This window comes from Meleagris gallopavo, chromosome 6 (assembly GCF_905368555.1).
Source record: "Meleagris gallopavo chromosome 6, MGAL_WU_HG_1.1, whole genome shotgun sequence".
NCBI lineage: Eukaryota > Metazoa > Chordata > Aves > Galliformes > Phasianidae > Meleagris > Meleagris gallopavo.
The window spans coordinates 1,478,379-1,498,854 of record NC_139409.1 but is presented as its reverse complement, the minus strand read 5'-3'; the positions used below and the strand labels follow the sequence as shown (position 1 = coordinate 1,498,854).

Genomic DNA, 20,476 nt, shown 5'->3' with positions numbered 1-20,476 from the left:
TTTAGCAGAAATTGCTAGATTTCTGAAACTAACACAGTCGTTATAATGGATCAGCACATTCCAATATGCTGTACAAGTGCTTTAACAGTAGGGGTACTAACTGCAGGGAGGAAAAATCAAACTGGAAAACTTATATTCTCCTTCTAATGCTTCTAATTTTCTTTTTTTGTTGTTATTGTATAGATAGGAATAGATTAGATAAGAATAGATTAGAGTATGAAAGTATATCTATCTGGGTTAGTTTGGTGAAGTACCACTTCCCCAAACCAAAACGACGAAAAAGAATAAACCACAGAGGTTACAAGAACATCGACATACCATGCAGAATCTTTGAAATGTCATTATGTCAAGATTAGTTTAAGACCAGACCTTCTGGCTATTCTTTGAGCGCGCGTGAAAGATAATACACAAAACAACAGGTTTAGGCAGAAAAGACAGATATCCAGTACTGCCAGCTGGTGGAATATGAATGCAGCCACCAGAGGAACTATAGGAAGACGTGATTTAGAGCACACCTTCTGAGCTACGTGGAGCCACCAACGGTGCACATCTACAAAGCAAAGATAAAGCATACATATGTTTGCTGAACTCAAGGAGATTGTTGTTCTCATCTGGGAAGTAATCTCTTGGATAAAGAAGTTAGAATCTTACTGAGCTAGAGACCACTTATTACACACTGTATCAGAATAAACATGGAATATCTATTGCAATGAAATTGGTAAGATAAATGATCTCAGTCTTCCTAAATAGAAAAACAGAAGGTGGTTTTATTCCTGGTGGACTGCACAATAAATCTGAATCTGTGAAACAAAGATTGGATGAACAGTATGTATTCCCTTTTAGGCAGAATTGAGTAGGAAGTCTATTTCCACTAATGGAGGAAAGATTTGCCTCATTCATTTAGTTCAATAAACAAAGTCAAGATAATTTCAATTTGCAAATCAGAACAGGTGAATCAGAAATTAGGCCTAATTACAACTGGCACACAAATATACACAAATGCATACAAGCAAACACAGATTCAACAAGAAACAGTTTCAGGCTTTCAGAAATGCAAAGATGGAGAACTCTTCACAAACACTACTTTAAGCTGTAGTTCAATATAGTATGTAATATTGTCCTAAACTTAACTCTTAGGCCCAGTGGGAAGGTAAAGACATAGTGTTGGTCTGTTATATGCAAAAAAAAGGTTTTCATATCTCTACTCATCATGGTAGATTCGTCTTAATCAAGTTTTTCAGAGTACAGCTTGCAAACATCATGAAAAGGGAATATGTAATGTGAGAAGCCACAACAAGCAGCTCTTCCTGTTATCCTCTACAGCTGCAGTGCTTCGTAGTACTACAGAATGAAAATAGACAATATTAGCTAGTGGAACTCCATGGAATGAAGGCAAGATAGAGTGTCTGGGGGTTGATTCATCTTTTTTTTTTTTTTTAATTTAAATGGTCAGATGTTAGAAGTTTAAGCAAGGAACTAGTCAATTTATAGATAAACACACACATCTCTGGAAGACTTTTAGTTTAATCTGATTTAAATATTACCTTGGAACGAGACAGAGAGTCTTCTAGAAGTTGTTTTTTCTCTATGTAGATTACAAAGAGAGCACAGAGCTGTTACCCCAAAGTTAGTTGTTGAATATTTCTACACTTAAGAAGTCCTGAATGTCATTCTAGAACTTTAAGATTTCCTAAACCTTCATTACTACTTCATTACTAAAAAATAACAGTGATCTCAGTTTCTAAATAGCACCAAGCCTGATGGAGTTCAAGAAGTGTTTGGACAATGCTCTCAAACATATGGCTTATTTTTCATGTGGTTCTGTGAGGAGCCATGCAATGGACTTGATGATCCTTGTGTGTCCCTTACAAGACAGGATATTCTATGACTATGTAAGAAGTGTCTCTTGCGAATAGCAGAACAATGAAAAACAGCATTAGACTTTTGGTTTCAGGGACAAATACTTCCTTCCAATATGGGCAAATTGATCGCTTTGTGAAGTTGGTCAACAAAGAAAGACTGTATACAAAAACTACATTATCCTTCACTTGTAGATGTGATAAAAGAGTTTGTCAGGTGACACCGAGTGCTCAATCTTCACTTTGTGCTAGTGGCTTACTAGCATGGTCAGATTGGCCAGGATTAATTTCTTTTAGCATTAACCACTTAAGTAAGATGACTAAGTTAGGAACCTCCTCATTTATGGGTATTTGTGTAGTTAATCAGAAGACACAAGCATCAGCTCAGCTAAGATCTGAGTTTCTCTTTCAAGGTGTTTCTGTTGACTGCAGGACTCCTGGGAAACAAGTCACTTAACAAAATAATTACCTCCATTAGAAAGCATTAATCTTAGCCTGGCAAGGCCAATGTTTTGGTTTGATAAAGACATCGTGCATCCTCCTTCTTTTGCCGAGGCACTATGAAATTCATACTAAGATATGAAGGAATATGTAGATGATGATTTACAAGGAGGGATTAGAACAACAGTTAGTCCCACAAGGAAATGGGATGGGGATGGAAACAGAAATGGTGGAATGAGGGAGGTTAAATATTAAAAGTCTTACCTCCCCGTTCAAGAAACAATAGAGAACAGCAACAACAAAACCCTAGGTAAATGGGAGAGAAAAGAAAAACTAATTCAAACCCTTCAGGAAATGCTGGATAACAGCTGGAGTTTAATAAGCAAACAAAACGAAGCATACATATAAGTGAATAAACAGGCAGTCAGAGAACTATGCATGCAAAGTCAGAGTAATGAATACACAGATCTTTTTTAACAAAAGCAGAATTCACTGTATAATCACCTGGAAAGATCCCAGTCCCAATTCAAACACTAGTCTCTCCCGCTTACTGACATTTTCCGGAGAAAAAGCAAACACGGTGTAGTGAATTCCAAACAAGGGGATAAGCAGTAGTGTAGAGCGAGCCAATCTCCTGTTACAATAGAGTGAAAGAACTTTAATGCAGCCTTGTAATAAACAGCTTGAGCTTTAATTAAAGCAGAAAACACAGAAACTATTTCATCGCTTCCCTTTCGGGAAATATATACGCCATATAATTATACAAACAAATATTCAGCATTCTCATTTGTTCCCTAATAGTGATTTCACACACACTGTAGTTTGCTCCCACTTCCTCGTACTGGTACAATTACAGTAAATTAGTAATGTGTTATACTCTGTACTGTTATTTTGATTTGTATTATTGTAATCAGGGATTTCTTTCTTCATGAAGAAATTAATCTTGGTATGGGATTCAAACTACTACCACAAAACAATAATAAACCACTCACGAAATTGTGTAATTCCATTGGAGGGTTTGTCTGGGGGAAAAATAGTACTGATTTTCTTCAAGGTAGTTAAGGAGCTAAATGGAGGACAAGGAAATCTAAAAAGCCAGAAAGACCCTCAGAAGTGCTCCATACTATTTTCAAATTAAGATATTCCATTTGCTTACATGTATGGAGTATATTGAAGACTGATTTGAATTGGATCATTACATGCTTTAAAATATCCTAAAAATTATGCATTTTTCTTATGAAGAGAATTAAAGCCTCCAAGAATTCTGATAACATCTCCTGTTATACCCAACACTAAACTAGAAATGGGACATCAGTTCATTGCCAGTGTCCCTCAGTCATACTTTGGGCTCTGATGACAAAAAGCATATCACAGACCTTGCACCAAGATGGCACTAAACACTAATGATGCCTCAGTCAGATGCAGACCAAATGTCAAGTCTGGGTGAAAGACCCCATAAACAGGAGAGCACAGTTCTCTCACATTATCACATTAGACGTTGGCCAAAAGCTTTTTAACAAGAGAAAAAAGAAAACACTGAAGTGAGTTGACATACAGAGTCTCCATCTTTGTTGCCCTCTGAAATAAGTTACACAGGAGTAAACCAGAGCAACAGACTGAAAACCCTTTCAAGGTCTCTTCCAGACCTCACACTCTATGACCGTGCAATCAGATTAATGAAAAGGAATGCTAACACTGTGAAAAAGATTATGGAATGCTATCTCCATAAAGAATGTAAGGAATATAACAGTGTCTTAAACTAGTAATGGAACACAAAGAAATAGAATGGAGGTAGTAAACTGAATAAATAAGCATTCTTTTTCAAAGTCTATTACACTTTCAGCTCAGAATTAATTACAACAACAATAAAAGGATAAATGATACTTCGATTCAAATGTCACAACACTATTGTGAGTTAGTAAGCTTATCTCTCTGCAGCCATAGGGAGCTCATTTTGGGAAAGATGCAGAGGAAAGCTCTTTCTATAGTCAGTTTTATGGCATTAATTCTATCAGATTAGGCATAGAATTAGTTTGCAGGATCTTGAAATGCAATGTCATGATCAACTTATTTGAGATGTTGTCTCCAACAGCGTCACAGATGTCATGAAGAAAATACATGAAATGTAAGAAGTAGCACAACCTGAAATTTGCAGATGATTAAGATCCATCACTCTGTGATTCTGTGGTTCATCAAAAGGAAAAGAAGACTTTAATAACAAGAAAAAAAATTAAGATGTTACTTGAGGCTGTGCTGCTGCTGCTGCTGAACTGTGTTTTTCTAAGAGCATTAGAAAGAAAACAGAATTAAAGCAACTGCTGTGAGATGGGTAAATTTACGTACAATGGTGAAATGAGGATGTTAAAGATGCAACAAAATTCTCAGGAGTGCAACAGGAGGATAGCATCCTCCTGACTGGCATCCTCTTCCTGTATTCTTTCAGATAAGGAAGGAGCCTGGGGGATAGATCTGAAAGTGCTGAGGACAATAATCATTTAATGGGGTTCAAAGGGGAATGTTTGGAAGAGTTGTGTTCTCCAAAGGTGTAGAAAAAGCTTTGTTTACACTCCAATGGGTTGAGGAATGATTCATAGTTACTTATTAAAAAAAATAATAATTAAAAGAGGTATATCGCAATTTTTGTTGAGGTGAGCGCTCTCTTTTTTCATCCATCCTAAAGAGCATTTTATGAATTAGACTCTCTCCAATAGTATGGGAAGAACATTCCAATAGAACATTAGTCCAAAAAGTCACAGGCAATGGTATACAAAAAGATATAAAAAGTATATAAAAGGTATAAAAGAAAGAGAAAATATAAAGGTCATTTAACTTTGACCTGTCTCTGGAAGAACCATGCATTTAGTTTGCCATTACAAGTCCACACTTTTTCAGGGGATTGGTGAAGAGTCTATGGATGTTACATAGGACACAAATAGGAATGAATTGGAAATTGGAAATGAGAACTCATTTCATATTGGATTGTAGACTAGAATTGCTAGTGATTTCTACCAAGTGTAGTAGATTGTTCCTACTCCACATTTTAAAGCCCTATTTTAGAAGACTTAGTTATGATGTTATGATCTAAATGAATGTAGTAACTATTGTTACTATGATCCATATGAATGCAGTAACTATGCCTCAGATGAACAAAATAAATACTTTGAGACACTGCAGAATAGGAAACAGGCACCAATGAGTCTGAATAGCTTCTTCCAGTCTCTATGAATGCGGCACAGCAAATGTATATCTCAAGATTCAGAGCTGTAGATACAACTGTAAGAAAATCTGGTTTGGATATGTTAGGATGTTATCTAGCATGAATGAAGGCAGCTATGAGAAAATACGAGTCTTCTACACCAGGGGGACCTGTAGCTCCAGAAGTGATAGTGTGAGGAGATCTGTGGTTTTAGTGTTGTTTCCATCACTGAGATGGAGAAAATTACAGCTTAGAGCAAACTCTCCAGATATTCCCATCACACTGAATCTGCGTCTTGTGCCACTTCCACTGGGACTGGAGGTGCTTCCATTGGGCTAATTTTGAGTCCAAAAAATTGTGACAGTCACAGACTGTCAAAAGAAGCAAAATATCTTCAAAACCACAGCCTCTGAAGGACTATGTACTTAACGTTATTTGAGAAGTAAGAATTGTCTGGTTTAAGTGCTATGCCTTCAGTGGAATTAATTTGGCCAAACCTAAACTTTTGGAGTGGTGAAATGAAGGCTTGTGGTGGTCATGTTGTACAAAGTTCGTGACAGAAAGGTTTGGATGCACACAATATAGATCTCCATGTTTAAATTATTAATGCAATGTCTTTAAGCCTATGCAGAGGAATAATGCACTTCCAAGGCATAGTTCTTGTCTGTTATAGATGTCTCTTTAAGTAGCAACTCCTGCTATAAATTCCACTGATATATATTGAATGCATCTATTTATCAGAATGTACCTATTAAAGTTATTTAATATTTTTAGGTAAATTAATTCTACACTTGCTTTCCCTTTACTGTCTGTAAAGAGGAACAGGCACTTATGTGTATGGATGAATGATCTCCCTAACAAAGGCCTTAAAATATCCCACGCTATGTTTCTCCACTCACTACAAAGGGGATCTAGACTGAGCTTTTGACATAAATTGTGATACGCTGACTTGTAACGTTTAAATTAGAAGAGTTCTATAGCTTTGATGCTAACTTGGTGATGGATACATACAAAACTTCTAGCAAGAGTGTTTCAAATAGAAAGATAAAGAACAAAACATGAAGATATAGGATGCCATTGTTAGTATTATGCTTAGGAGACCTCCTATTTAATAAACCAGAGTATCTACTTTATCTAAAGGATGCTAAGATCAGTTAAAGTGACTTTCAAGATCTTCAGGATCCTCCCTGACAGATATGTGTCCCATCTGGAAGCTTAATTACATCTACCCGACTTTTTAATATCTGAGGAAACACCTAAATGTATTGATTGTGACTTAATTCCTCCATGCATAAATCACATCTTCAGCCCAAGGGCTTGAAAAGTAGTGGAGGGTTATGGAAATTTTCGTTTTGGGGTATGAAAAAGATGATTTAATCGTGTTTATGAGAAGGGCAGAGAGTTTTTTCTGGCCTTCTGTAGAGGCTGAACTCCTCCTGCTGTTCATCAGGTAGAGAATTCCACCTCAGAGAGTTGTCAGTCCTTCTTCACATGAAGTTTGTTTCCCTGCAAAGGCCCAACATGAAGCTTATGTTGCATCGTGATGCAGATTAAGTGATGAAGTTTATATTTAAAAGAATCTCCTCCTGAATGTACCTCCTATTTTTACCACTACTTCTGTTAGATTCAAGCTTCTCTCCCTGCAGAAAATGCACCTGCTGACTGCTTGTCTATTAGTCCTTATTTCTTTTCTTTGCTTTCACACACTATCAGATCGTTGAGCGAATCTTATCAGCATCTTCACTGATCCATTTCTTAACTACCTTGACAGGTGGAAAACCATAAACAGCAAATGCCCATTTTCATGCTTAAAATGGGCTTTGTTAGTGGGTAGACTAATAAAATAAGCGGCTACAAGTTATCAAATATATCTTTTTCCTTAATGACATCAGCAAATTCTGTTCTTCAGCGAAATGCTGTCCTTGTGGATCACTGCAGCAGGAGATCCCTGAGTGCTGCTCTGCATTCATAAGCCTGCTGTACAGAACAAGAGGACATCCATCGGAAAGCACACAATGTAAGAGATTTCGGGAAGGTGCCCATCTCATCTAAATGAGTCCCATGGGCTTCTGGCACAAGTAACAGAGAGTAAGATGCACAATGAGAAAGTGATTAATTCTTGCCTCCAAACTAACACATTTTTTCACTTTTCTAGCTGCCTTACCCTCCTCAGGCAAATCTCTGCAATGACTTCTGACTAGACACTGCATGTTAAGTTAGTATATTAAGTTAATATTAAGTTAAGCATAGTTTATCATCATTTCTGGGTGTATACTGTCAAAACTTCACTCCGTTCCACAAAAATAAGATGTCTTCCACCAGCTGAGAGTCTGATTCACTCAACCCTGCTCTACCCACGTTGTCTAGAAAACTTTGGGTGAAACATTTCCTCTCAGTATGACCAGAGATCAACATTTTCCTGTATAATAAAGAGCAACTATTAATAGTTTCTGTACAGGCACTATCCATAAGAAGCATCAGAGATCATCACAAAATTTAAAAAAAAAAAAAAAAAAAAAAAAAAAAAAGCCTTAAATCCTTGATCATGGTGCATCAGCAAAAGCACAGAGTAACAAAAAATTCTACATGCAACAAGAACCAAAAGGAGTGCTTGCTCTCCAGTTACTACCACTCTGCTCATATCAAATCATTTACTTGCAACATGCGTCATACAAACACAGTAATGTCACAGGATTGAGTACACTTACAGGGTAATGGTTGATAGTTCTGACATCTTGCAAGAGTGCTGGTTAGCCCTCTTAGGCTTACAGTAGCATTTCTGAACGCAGCTGCTAAATATGACAAGATTAGCATTTTTTTCAGCATATTGTGAACAGGCCAAGGTAGGTCACTTTCAACATATTTCATGAGACAAATCACAAAGATGGAAAGCGGACACGACAGGATGGAATTACAGCACAAACCAGCTGCTTGACTGAAGCAAAAAAGAAACAAATCAATGTGAAAAATAAAATGCACTGGCAATTGAGATGCGCTGACTCACAGACAAATCAAAGATGGAACAACCTGGAGGCAGGCGGGCAGTGTTACACGTCCAAAATACACACAGCCTTTGCAGTCCGGTAGTGTACAGAGGGTAACAGAACAATATATTAAATGAAAGTTGACTGCACGCTTGTGGAGAACATTAAAATATAACATAAACTTGTAGGATGGGAACTAATCTAAGGTGAAATTGGATCAGCTGCTCTTCATTTTCACACGTAGGTACTCATGGTGGTATGAATCTCTTTTTTAAGACACCTAGCTGAGGGCATCACAGCACTTCTTTGCCCAGCTTTCTTGACCTATGAGCTCAGGATGCAAACTGTCTCATTGCTGACTCAGAGATACCACTTATTTTTGTCTCACACACTAAGAGAGTTGGGGTGATAAAAGCAGCAGGCTCACACAATGTGGACCAGGACTGTGATCCTAGCATGCTGCACTCTAGAAAAGGCTACTATGGAATATGGAATGTTCACATTTAAAATTAGCCAGATAGAAGTTAATCTGACTCAGCTACTAAGAAGGGTAATCTTGAAACAGTATGGGAAAACACTGTGAAGGATGTGAGGGAGAGATATTTCCCAGCTATTACGACAGACTAAAAACCACGAGAATTGAAAATGGGAATTTGTTATTGACACTTACAGGGGCATTTTTCTTGCTTGTTTTGTTTTGTTCTCAATCTATGGTTGCTTTGGTAGAATTCACCTCAAGGAAGGTTGGATGTCTAGGTGAATTCAACATTGTTGTTCCACGGAGAATTATCAAAGGCAGAATCATCATATGTAGTCAAGAGAGAAGTACACACTTGTTGGTCAGGATATATCTGCCCTATTCTGCACGTTCACTTTAGGATGGGACAAAGTCCACTAACTGCCCTGACTAAATCTCCATTGATTATAACAGATACTCTGCCTACAAGGCAAGCATCTATCTTTATTCAGATAAACCAAACTCCGTTTTTGTTGCTCTGCTAATATGCATGCTCTAAGATTTGTGTTCACTCAGACATAGATGGAAAAAGCACTTTATAAGTTGAACCATGAAATAAAACAAACTGAAAACAATTTAAGCTTCGCTCTACTGTCAACACTTTTAAGTAATTTCCATTTAATGGAGATTTTTGGATTTGGTTTTGTTTTTCCTTTGGGGTAATCAACAACTGACATTATTATTAGATATCATAGCTTAAGAGCTGGAAAAAAAAGTACAGTATTGTGGAACGCAAGGATTCAGCAGACAGAAAAAAATAATTGTGTTTCAATCTGCTAAAAGAATCTCTTTTGTTGGATAAGGTTGAAAAGGTAAACACAAAAAAGACTGTTCCTTCTACAAAATCACATCTGTGATAAAGTTCTGCATTTCTGCTATCTTGTACTGAGCTGTGCATTAATTGATATTTAAGACTGATTGAAAGCTAGGATGACAGTTTTAGAGAAAGTTTCTCTTTACTATGGTGGAGACTTCCAAAAGTGACGATGGATTTTGATAGTCTCATTTTTGGATCACCTCATCTGATAAAAAACCAATCTGTTTTATCAAAACAACTATGACCACCTAAGAGCTTCTCAGTCATGGGCTGCTGTAGTGGAATGTTTTCTTCAATGACATTCTTGAGTTGCAGAGGTAATCTGGAACAAAAAAATCTCCATTGATTAAGACCTGTTCCTTTATTGATTATGCCCTGTTTTACATGGCAAGGTTTGATTTTCATCACAGTGAGTATAACTACCTTGACAGCATTTGTTTTTCTGATGCAATTACCAAAAGGTAAGACTTGATTCTGTAAATAACTACTACTCTACTGCCAATGAGGTTAAATTCACATGTGGGCTCATAATGGAAAACTGTTTAGGAAAACACTAGTAGTTTAGCAGGCTGTTAGTGTTGCTTTCTAATTCCTATCTAATTCATTTTGAATCATCTCCATGTTGTCCGAGATTAAAAAGTCACCCAAAATCTTTAGGATGCAGAACTGACAGAAGTTTTCCTCTTTTTTTTCCCTCCACTTTTAACTGTTCTATTATTTCTTTATTTTTAAGCAAAGTTGAAACACTGATGGAAAGAAAGGGAAAAAAGAGGGAAGAGACAGAGGAGTCAGGAAACAGAAAGAAAAGGAGAAAAAAATTAGCAAAATAAGAGAAAAATTAATATACATGAGACTACAGAAATCAAAACATTAGACAAATTAGGGCAGGATTCTCAGATCTCTGTAGGCATAGACATAATGGAACTGGTCACATCTAACTACATGTGACTAAGAAGGATTTGAACCACCTCCTTTATCTCACTCAATCACAGAAAGAATTGAGCAGTTCCAGAGGTCAGGTTGACCTATGCAACAGAGGTGTCTAAGACATACAGGATGCATTGTCTTATGGAGGTGCCCTGGTTCTCCCAGTTTGACCATAGACAACAACTAGACTGCTTAGATTAAATACGAGACTTTAGACAGCTAAAGGCAAACAAGCTGAGTCTCACCGCATGTGTCCTGTGCATGGACTGCAGCTGCATCTGGGAGGAAGAGGGAGGGTGCTAGGGTGGAAGGGGAAAGAAAATGTTAAACATTCCCGGGATGAAATGAGTGATGCACGATGTGGCTGAAGACCATCTTGTCAGACTGAACACCCTGCTGCTGTTAATGGAGATGAGACCGTATACAAATTTGAGGTTGGTGCAATTCAGTCAAGGCTTTGCAGGTTTCTCAGGGGTGCTTAAGAGAGCTAACATGAGAATGCTGATTCAGAGGAACAATTATTCATTTAAACCAAGGCTTTGTTGCTACATAATGAAAAATCAGGGTTCTGGGTTTAGGTCATTAATAACACATGGGGAATGGCAGTTTGTGGCTTTTCTCTGAATATGCTGAAGGTAAAGCCCTTGGGAAAATAGAATAAACACAGAAATTAAAACTGTGTCTCATTAAGAACCTTTGTGCACCCTGTTCAAACACTTCTCCATAACCTCACTACAGATAGGATTAGCACTCTGGGCATTGAAAAAGAAAAAAAACACAAGGTGTAGTAGTAGGAAAGGAATGCAGAAACAAATCAGTGAAATAAAGTACCGAAAATGCAGTACAAAATTAACCAAAATTAAAGTAGAAATTTTGTATGGTAGAGAAAATAGAAAAACAACAAAAAAAGCAACCCTGCCATCTAATATTCATGCTTAATATTTTCTTGGATTTTTTTTCAATTGCTACTTAATAGTTAATGAATTTTTGCAGCTAGTCCAAAACAAAAATCTACCTTTAGAGAAATCCTGAATGTACAGATTGGATGAGGGCAGAAAACAAAGGCTGTGCAATTTCTCCTTGCAGCAGAGACACAGCATGCAAGAGGACTCATCCACAACCCTCATCCAGATAGAGAATGAATAGCACTGGTGCTCCTCTGTAACACTGCTCTTTAGTCTCATCTCGTCTAACTTTTGAAGCTTACATTATAGATATCTGCCCCCTAACTTTGTCATCCTGTGCTCAATTTGCAGTCCATGGTGAGAAACAGACCATAGAGCCCGATTTGTCAGGCCTAATTTAAACATCTTGTCTATAACAAAAGGAGTTGTAATCAGTGGCATTCTTAATGAACTGGGCAGATTTCTACTGACTGCACTGAATAAAGCTCTACAATTGAAAACAAGTCCAAAAGTCCAAGTCCAGTCACGTTTTGAAGATCTCAGTCTATTTACATATGGATCCACTTATTACTAAAACCATTAAACTGAAAAACTAACTCCTGACATCTCTAAGGGATCTGACATACTCTAGGGTCATCTTCTGACTCATGGGAACTATCTGGAAACAAGTTTGGATAAAGAAGGCAAAGTATTACATCTCCTTTACACTCTCTGTCCAGATAAATCAGTTGAAATCAGTTGACCATAATGGATGTAGATTTTTATTATTATTTTTTTAATCTGGCTTCTTGGTCTCTTACTCTTTGAGGGATCTTCCTTTTGTTTAACATCAGGGAAGTCAGTTTCCTTTCTCTTTTCTGTTCTGAGCAGGGTGTCTTAAACAGCTCAGTAAATTTTTCTTCTTTTTCCCCAGTGATTTGGAGGAACATAAAGAAGATTTTTGCTTTTTGGTTCTATGCTTCAAGATGAAAACTAAGACATGCAGAAATTCTCACAAGATCGTTCAATGGATTTCAAAACTCCCATACATAAAGAAAATGTGGAGAAAAAAAGTTCCACCGAAAGTAGATACAATCACTGTAACTGAAAGCCAGTGTGGCAATTACAACAAAAAAATGACATGGAAATGGCATGTCTGTGAGGAAACTACTGTCACCTCTCCAGAGAATGGGGCTGGATTACTGACTGCAGACCAGAGATGCAGTTGAAAAGAGATGTTAAACAAGGAACTGAAACTGGAACTTCTTGGCCAATAATTCTGACTTTTGTCCAGAACTGAATCTTGAAGATGAAATGGAGTGGTCGAAGAGTGCCAAACATCTACTCTACCCTGCTCATTCTTGACTTTGCTAACATCTATTGGTGGTTGTATAAGGATGGAAAAAGTAACTGTCATGCACAGAGCTCAGATAGTGAAGAGATAAAGCTTGACGTTTAGCTGTGCTCTAGAGAAGAAACTTGGTACTAAAGAATAGAATATTTTCATCAGAAATAGACTTTAAATAATCTGTAACTTCAAAGTTACAAGCTCTGATCCTTCTTCTATTTTAATTCTGCAGACCATATTTCCACAAACTCACTGGCTCTAGAACCTTGTCTAATGTCATGCATGATGGAACAATTTTGATGGACATGCATTAACATAACTTCACTAAACATAGCATGTTTAGTGAGAAAAATGTACCACACCAAACAAGATACTTAAATAATCTGTCTTGAATTTAGGTTTGCATTTTTAAATTATGACTATGCATGCCCACATCCAGCCAGTAAATATCTGAGAATCTGATTAGCTTATGCCTCGTTGTCTTTAAACCAAGGAAACAAGTAAGATCTGCAATGCATTTCTTGTCTCAAACTGACAGAAGCGGACATTCAAGCATTACAGACAGATCTTAGCCTGGTCAGTTGGCAGAGCTCAGCATTGAGGTGACTACATATATAATTTGTACTCTGTAGCTCAGTGACGTTGTAGTGCCTCACCTGCCTTGCTCACCATCGACTATTCCTATGGGAAATGATCCAAGTTTCAGCCTATCTCTTAACCATCCTTAATGAAAAAAGAAAACAAAACCTTGGTTGAAAAGGCTTGGCCTTGCAGATTTTTGATTACCTTTCGATTACCCAAACAATCTCATGTGTAAGACGAATCACAGTTTGGAAGCTCTCTCTGTAATGACACTGGTGCACAGCAGCTGGAATAGTAAGACTAGGATCTAAGACATATGTACAACCCAATCATAGGTAAAATACATTTTCTTAAACCAGTTTAAGACTGAATTCAGCATTAAGCCATCGTAACCTGAGCCTTTGAGTGCTTGTACTCTCTATGGCAAGAATTTGTTCTGTACAATTAACCAGTAACCCAGTTACCACCAGATAATTACTATTATGAACAACATCACTCACAGAAGCCTCATGAGAAGTTCACTCTTTCAGATTAAAACAAAATAAAACAAAAAAAAACCCTCTTCACTGTCTGCAATGTTCTTTTTGTCCCTTCCACATCTCAGGCACTAAGGGACTACGTCCTGGCTAGGATATGTCCACAAACCATAAACCAAAGAATATGAAGCATGTTAGTTGCTAAAGTGACACAAGAAATCAATGGTAAGGAGTAGCAGAGACACTGAGGGAAATTCAAACTCCTTTTGTGAATGGTAGCAAAGAGTGAATGGAAAACCATGGATGCTGTTGTTCATCAAGCTTTGACATAAATTGAAAGCACGTTCAGGATCAGAGATGTCAGAATTATTCCCCATTCTCTGCAGTCTTGTAACAGCCATGGCATGGCCAGTTGCTTCCATTCTCCCTTTCACCTTTACACTAAATAGCCAGTTCCAAGAAACAAAGGTGCAAATCTGGAACAAGAAAAATTCCAAGTTTCTTCCTTCCAGCCTCACAGTGCCTTCAAAACAACTATCATAGTTACGAGCAGTGCAGAAGGGAGAGGGAAAAGAGCCTTGTTTTGTCATGTCTGGATTCTCCTAAGTCACAGAATCATGGAACTGTAGGGATTTGAAGGGACATCAACTCAGCTCGGAAATTTTTGGAAAATTATCTGAATCTCCAGAATAACTGAGAATATCATCCCTAGAGAATAAAATACTCTGATAGAGAACATAACTGCACTCAGATTGATGGCATTTTATGAAGACACATTGCTTTTTGATGGCAATTCATGAAGACATGTTGCCTTTAGTGCTGGGCATTCTCTTTGAATGAATACTCACTTCTCACTGACCTCAGTGACAACTGAAATTTATCAATGCAGATCAGAATTACATTAATCACCTTGGTGAAGTACAGTAACTTTAGAAACACATTTGAGATCTGTACGTCATTTTCTTTAGGAAGCCTACCTTAGTTTTGCTAATTAATGACTTAAATAGATGGCTAAATTTATAGAGATTTAGTCTGTGTAGTTGGTTTCTTATGAAAGTAAGAAGTTTTATATTGTGCACATTGCTTAAGTATTTGTGGTCTTATAAAAAGCAATGCTGGAACTATTTTGGATATATATATATATATATGGAATTTTAAATAACACATGTGTAGATAAGGGCATATATTTACATGTGTCAAAAGGCACAAACACATACATAATGTTGGTCTGAGCATTCAGTTATCTTGAATGCCATTCCACACCAACTACGGCTGCTAAGCTACAAGATTTTAGGTACCACAATGTTGAAATAAATGTAGTAACGTCTGTCCTCTCTCTCACTGACCTACACATCTTAATCCTCCTAGAGAAGGATCATCTGGTTGTGAATTTTTTTAATTATGCAAACACTAATTTCTTAGCTAACTCTTGTAACAGATAGGATAAAAAAGTTTTGCTCATTTAGGACTGTCTGTGGACACAGAAATTCATTTTCTGAGACTGCCACAGAAGCATGACAGAGTCAAATAGCAATTTTGAGTTGCTAATTAACAAATGGCAAGCAAGAAACTTCAGCAGATTTCAAAATATTCACCTAATTTGTGAACTGCGTGAATCAGAATTGTTTCCTCTGTCCACATATGCACTGAAACCATGAAAGTAACTGCAAAAATACCTTACAGCAATGTGCACAAACAGTATTTAAAGACACAGATGTCCTATTTTTCCACTCCTATTTCAAAATAGAAAATAATTGTCAGCTTTCACTGTATGGATGTCTCCTGTGCAGGCCAAGGCACAATGGACTTGCACTCTAACCCCCTTCTAAAGTTTTGAAATAGCAAAAGCAGAGCATTTTTTAACCTTCCGTTCATCACAGATGATCCTGTAACCACAAGGAACAAGTTTTGTGCTCAGTGGTTTCAAAATGAGAGCCTGTCAAACCTCCAGCAAAATGTTTGTGTATCACTGGAAATGGATGGAATTCCTTTTAAAAATACTGAATTCTTCTGGAACATCCCTCTGCTGAGTGATGTATGAAATAAAACCTCTTTGAAGGTGGATATACTTTTAGGCCTGATCCCATCAGCATGGTAAGAATGGAAAAGATGCACACTGGGTGAAAAGAAAACCTTGGGGCTGGGAAGATGAATGTTTAAGGTTCTCTATTGCCACAGGCACCTGGGTGGATTTTAAGCAGCCACTTCTATGCATTAGGCCTCAGCTGTTCAACAGGAGCAATACAGAAGCATTAATACACAATATATTCTGTGCTGATTGACTTTATACTTCTCAAGACCACAGTCAATCTGTAGGTAGACCACCAGAGCAGAATTTTCAATTACTTTACCTGAAAATAAATAAATTCCTGTGCAATTATACTCTTGCTAGTTATGATTTGTAGCCTACATCCTCTCAGATTCCTAAGGAATTGATTCAGTTGCTTTTTTTTCACATCTCTACCTGGAAAGATTTGGCACAAATGAACATTCCCATCCTCTAAAAAAACCTAACAGACAAAACCAAGGACAACTTCCCCCCTCAGACAGACACACAAGAAAAATAACCCCCAACATAATTGTTTTTTGTAGGACATGTCAGTGAAAAGTATAGTAGTTGTGAAGGAGACCATTTTCTCTAGAATGCTAAATAAATTCATCATGAGTTGGTAGTAAGAATCCAAGTAGTGGAGACCTGCACTCCTCGTATTTCTTAGGAATGAAAATGAGGTTGCTGGTGATCGTGCACTGACACCAAATGATCACTGTTTGTGTTTTCCACTGTATTTTCTTGTGGTAGAAAGGGGTCAGCAGAGGGACGTGAGACCTCTTCATGACTGGGTTAGTGGGCATTCCAGCACCCAACTGATAATACCTGACGTTAGGAAATTAAATCGTCCTGCTAACAAGTATACCATTCATCAACCACCTGCCCTTTTCTTGTCAGAAGTGAGACTGCTTTCCATGAGGAGCCTGTCAATAACTGTTAATGCCGGCAGTCTGAGCACTTGCAGCAAGACAAAGCAGTAGCAGAATGAATCATTGAGTGTCCAGTGACTTTGTAGGTGAACTGCAGAGGAGTGTTGTTTACCAAAACATTTGTGTTACAACATTGCTTCTCCTGCCCTAACCCTCTAGGTTGCACCATAGGGAAAATCATACCTACCTATGATATATGCCATGTTTCTCCTTTCTTTCCAGCAAGATGCTGATTGGAGGAATGACGTAGACCTGAATTAGCTAGGTATATGTGGGATTTATTTTCTTTCTCATTGAGTTTTCAACATGTGATACAAAATTTATGAAGAATCTGTTAAAGCAAAAGCAGAAACAAGCTTCCCCCTCCCAGGTTATACTATTCAAGATCAAAAATAGAAGAAAGAAAAAAAAAATAAGGTTTTTTTTTTTTTTTCTGGTCAAATGTACTTTGATACTTGAAAATGAATAAATAAGCAAAGACTTGATGGAAATGTGTGGGCCTTTTTAATCTTAAGGATTATTCCAGCATGCATCTACACCATGCATATCTACTTAATTACAGCAAGGTAATTTATGGTATCAATGTCATTAGAGGATCTTCTGCCTACGGTGAAGGTTTCAACAATGCAGCTGTGCATTTGGATGTATGCATTTGCTCCTGGATTCAAATTTGTGTAGGCATTTCTAGTGGAATATGGCTTTCAGGGAGGTGAATGTACTTTAAAGCAATTTGATTGAAACTAGGATGCTTGAAAGCAGATTCTGTCAGACCATACTGCACACTGTTGGCTCACAGTAAAAACAAAGAAGAATCATTTATTAACTGTCTCCTAAAATCCTGGTTTGGGGACTGAATATCCATGCATACAACAAGGGCTGATGTGACACGCCATGTATTAAGCCAGCTAGGTTGTGTAAGGTTGTGACTATGTGTTTCCAGTCCCTGTATTTCCAGTGTGAGTGCACACTGGATTTACTGACATCTGATGCAATGCTTCTTAGCTTTCAGTGTCCCTAAATAGTTTACTACTTCTTCACAATACTTACAAAGTATGCAACTGGATATGGCTAAAATTCAGGCTGTGTTTCTCTATGGAAGAACACTACGTAAAATCTACCTGGGTTGAGCATACAGGTATGAAGCCAAGATCCTTGTACTACAGGATTAACAATGACACGATTGTAACTATAGTAAATTCAAATTCTTTATGCCCCATTTACCAAATGGGGCCAGAAATCCACCTGGACTATGAAGATAGTTGTTTAATTTGACAAGGAATACAAACAGTGTCACTATTTATTTCTCAAGCAACTGAGGATATCAGACCTTCTAATTCAGACAAAAACCTGTTGCTTGTTTTGATGCTTAATTTGGTGGAATTATTCAGGATTGACACAAGGTTAACTGAAACCAGAACATGGTCCAAGATAAAAAGATATGCCCTTTTTTATGGCTGTCTGTTCACTCCTAATATTGAAAGGCAAAAAAACCAAAACATCTTGTTGACTACTGGGAGAAAACATGAACGTTGCTTGGAATTCATGGCTGGAGGAAAGAAATTGAGTAAAAACAAGAACTGAATTATAGTTCTCCCACAGTCGGACGCATTTTGAGCTGTTCAGTCTGAAATGGGCTCAGCAGCATGCAGGCAGCTCGAGGGGAGCAAGGCGTGTGATGGAGGATTGGATGACCATGACTGCTCAGGAATGACTGAACATACAAGCTGATATCACATGGAAGTTTACAACTGCTAGAGCATCTGACTGCTGCAGAAGATCATTAGGAATTCGCTACGTTTCCAAGTTTTTGTCAGCCTAAAGGCAAAGGCTAATGTAATGTGTAATAATCATAATCATCAGGAAGGCTTTTAGAGAGAAACCAAGTTTTTAGGGGAATGAAGGGCTCATTACAGCACTGCGAATTACACAAATTATTATTTTTTAAAGCAAGGCTTGCCATCTCTGGTGGCTACACTGTATTAATTAAGCATGAGTTCCCTGTTAGTGAGATCTTCTGTTGTGTTCCTGTCATAGCTCGCAGCTAACTTCAGTAGTGGGAATTTTTAATTAGGAGTGCACAGTGGTAACAATATATAATTAATCTTCGGATTTAAACATATCCCTAAGGCTTGTAAAGTTAAATACACGCTTAAGTCATTTGCAGAATTATGACCACAGCGTTTATAAAATGGATCTGGATCCAGATTTTCCTCATAGAAAATGATCACTGAGAGGGCCTGAACCTAAGCATGTGCCACGTATATAAGAAGAAAATTAATCTTCTCTGAAGTAAAAAACCGAATTATTGTGTACTTTCAGTCTTTTTCTTTCTTTGCTTTTGAAAGCCGAAGTCCCTGAGTTACAGGTGTATAATAGACAACAAGGGAGGCTCCTAACCACTGTTGCATTTGCTCATAATCTGATCATGGACTATTTATGGGCAATTTGTGGGGAGCCAGGAGTCAAACTTCAACATAGTCTTTTGAATCCGAAGCATCTAAAGATTCTGCTGCAGCAAAACGTTTTGTTATGTGCCTCGTTCTTCCCTGCTGAGCACATAATCACTGCAAACATCGTGTGAGATTTCAATTTCTTGTTCTTGCCAGGAAAAGCGAGGGCTTGTTTCAGCATCTTTCACCTCCACCAGTGCAAGGTCTGATGGTGTAAATTAAACGACAGCGGAAGGTTTAAATTCTTTACAGCTGGGCATGAAGGTGGATCCAGTGAAAAGCACTCTCCTGGTTGCTTGGGCTCAGTCGTGGTGATGGAAGCCTTGGTTACAAGGCTGTTCCAACGAGTGGAAGATGGACATCAGAGCAAATTTCAGCTATGCTGTAGTTTTTCTGTGCTATCACCTTCAGAAATGGGCTGAGCACACTTCCTTAACCACAGCTCATCAGTCTTGTGAACTAAGTACTTAAATATGCTGTGAAATAAAGGTCTGGATTAAGAGATTGGTCTGATGGGATGAATTGAATGGGAAATTGAACTATGCTTTCTGATTTTTTTTCATTATAAAGATAGTGATTCTGTTGAAGCCTGTAGTGTTCAGCCAGATACTGCTGGAAAGAGAACTTTACTACAAAGTTCTATTTGTTTGCCTTTTTCTCCACGCAAATAATGCCTGTGATTTCAAGATGAGAATGGGGAAACATTCCCATTTCATTTGGCAGGTTTGAACAGAAAAGTATTCATAAAACAGCCTATCAGCATGAGGAGAAGAGGCTCAAACAAACAGCCATGAGCATGCATTTTGTTTGGGGTTTATCAGCCTACTGGGAAAGGACTGGAAATATTCGATCTGTATTTTACATATTTCAGTGATAATAAAATGAGCTTTAAACAGTCAGTAATATGGAACAGCAAAATAGGACATGGAAAATGTTTATTTATGGACGACAGTCTAAAATGCTGCAGAGATTTCAATATGGTGACACAACCATTCTATGAGCTGTCCTTGTCCTTT

The 20,476-nt window shown here is 37.7% G+C and overlaps 1 protein-coding gene across 6 annotated transcripts in view; it reads right to left on the bottom strand.

Annotated features, from left to right (window-relative positions):
* Positions 1 to 20,476, bottom strand: part of ADCYAP1R1 (ADCYAP receptor type I) — a 136,588-nt gene that overhangs the window by 8,408 nt on the left and 107,704 nt on the right. For 2 of the 6 annotated variants that reach the window (XM_010712229.2, XM_010712230.2), the window contains exons 14-16: positions 8,205 to 8,288; positions 2,805 to 2,934; positions 2,565 to 2,606 (exon numbers count right to left, since the gene is read on the bottom strand). The exons of 1 other annotated variant lie outside the window; for it this stretch is intronic. In XM_010712229.2, coding sequence (XP_010710531.1) covers positions 2,565 to 2,606; positions 2,805 to 2,934; positions 8,205 to 8,288 — 256 coding nt within the window. The remainder of the gene's footprint in view (positions 1 to 2,564; positions 2,607 to 2,804; positions 2,935 to 8,204; positions 8,289 to 20,476) is intronic. 3 more of the 6 variants (XM_010712231.2, XM_010712232.2, XM_085226835.1) reach the window with 2 other exon arrangements.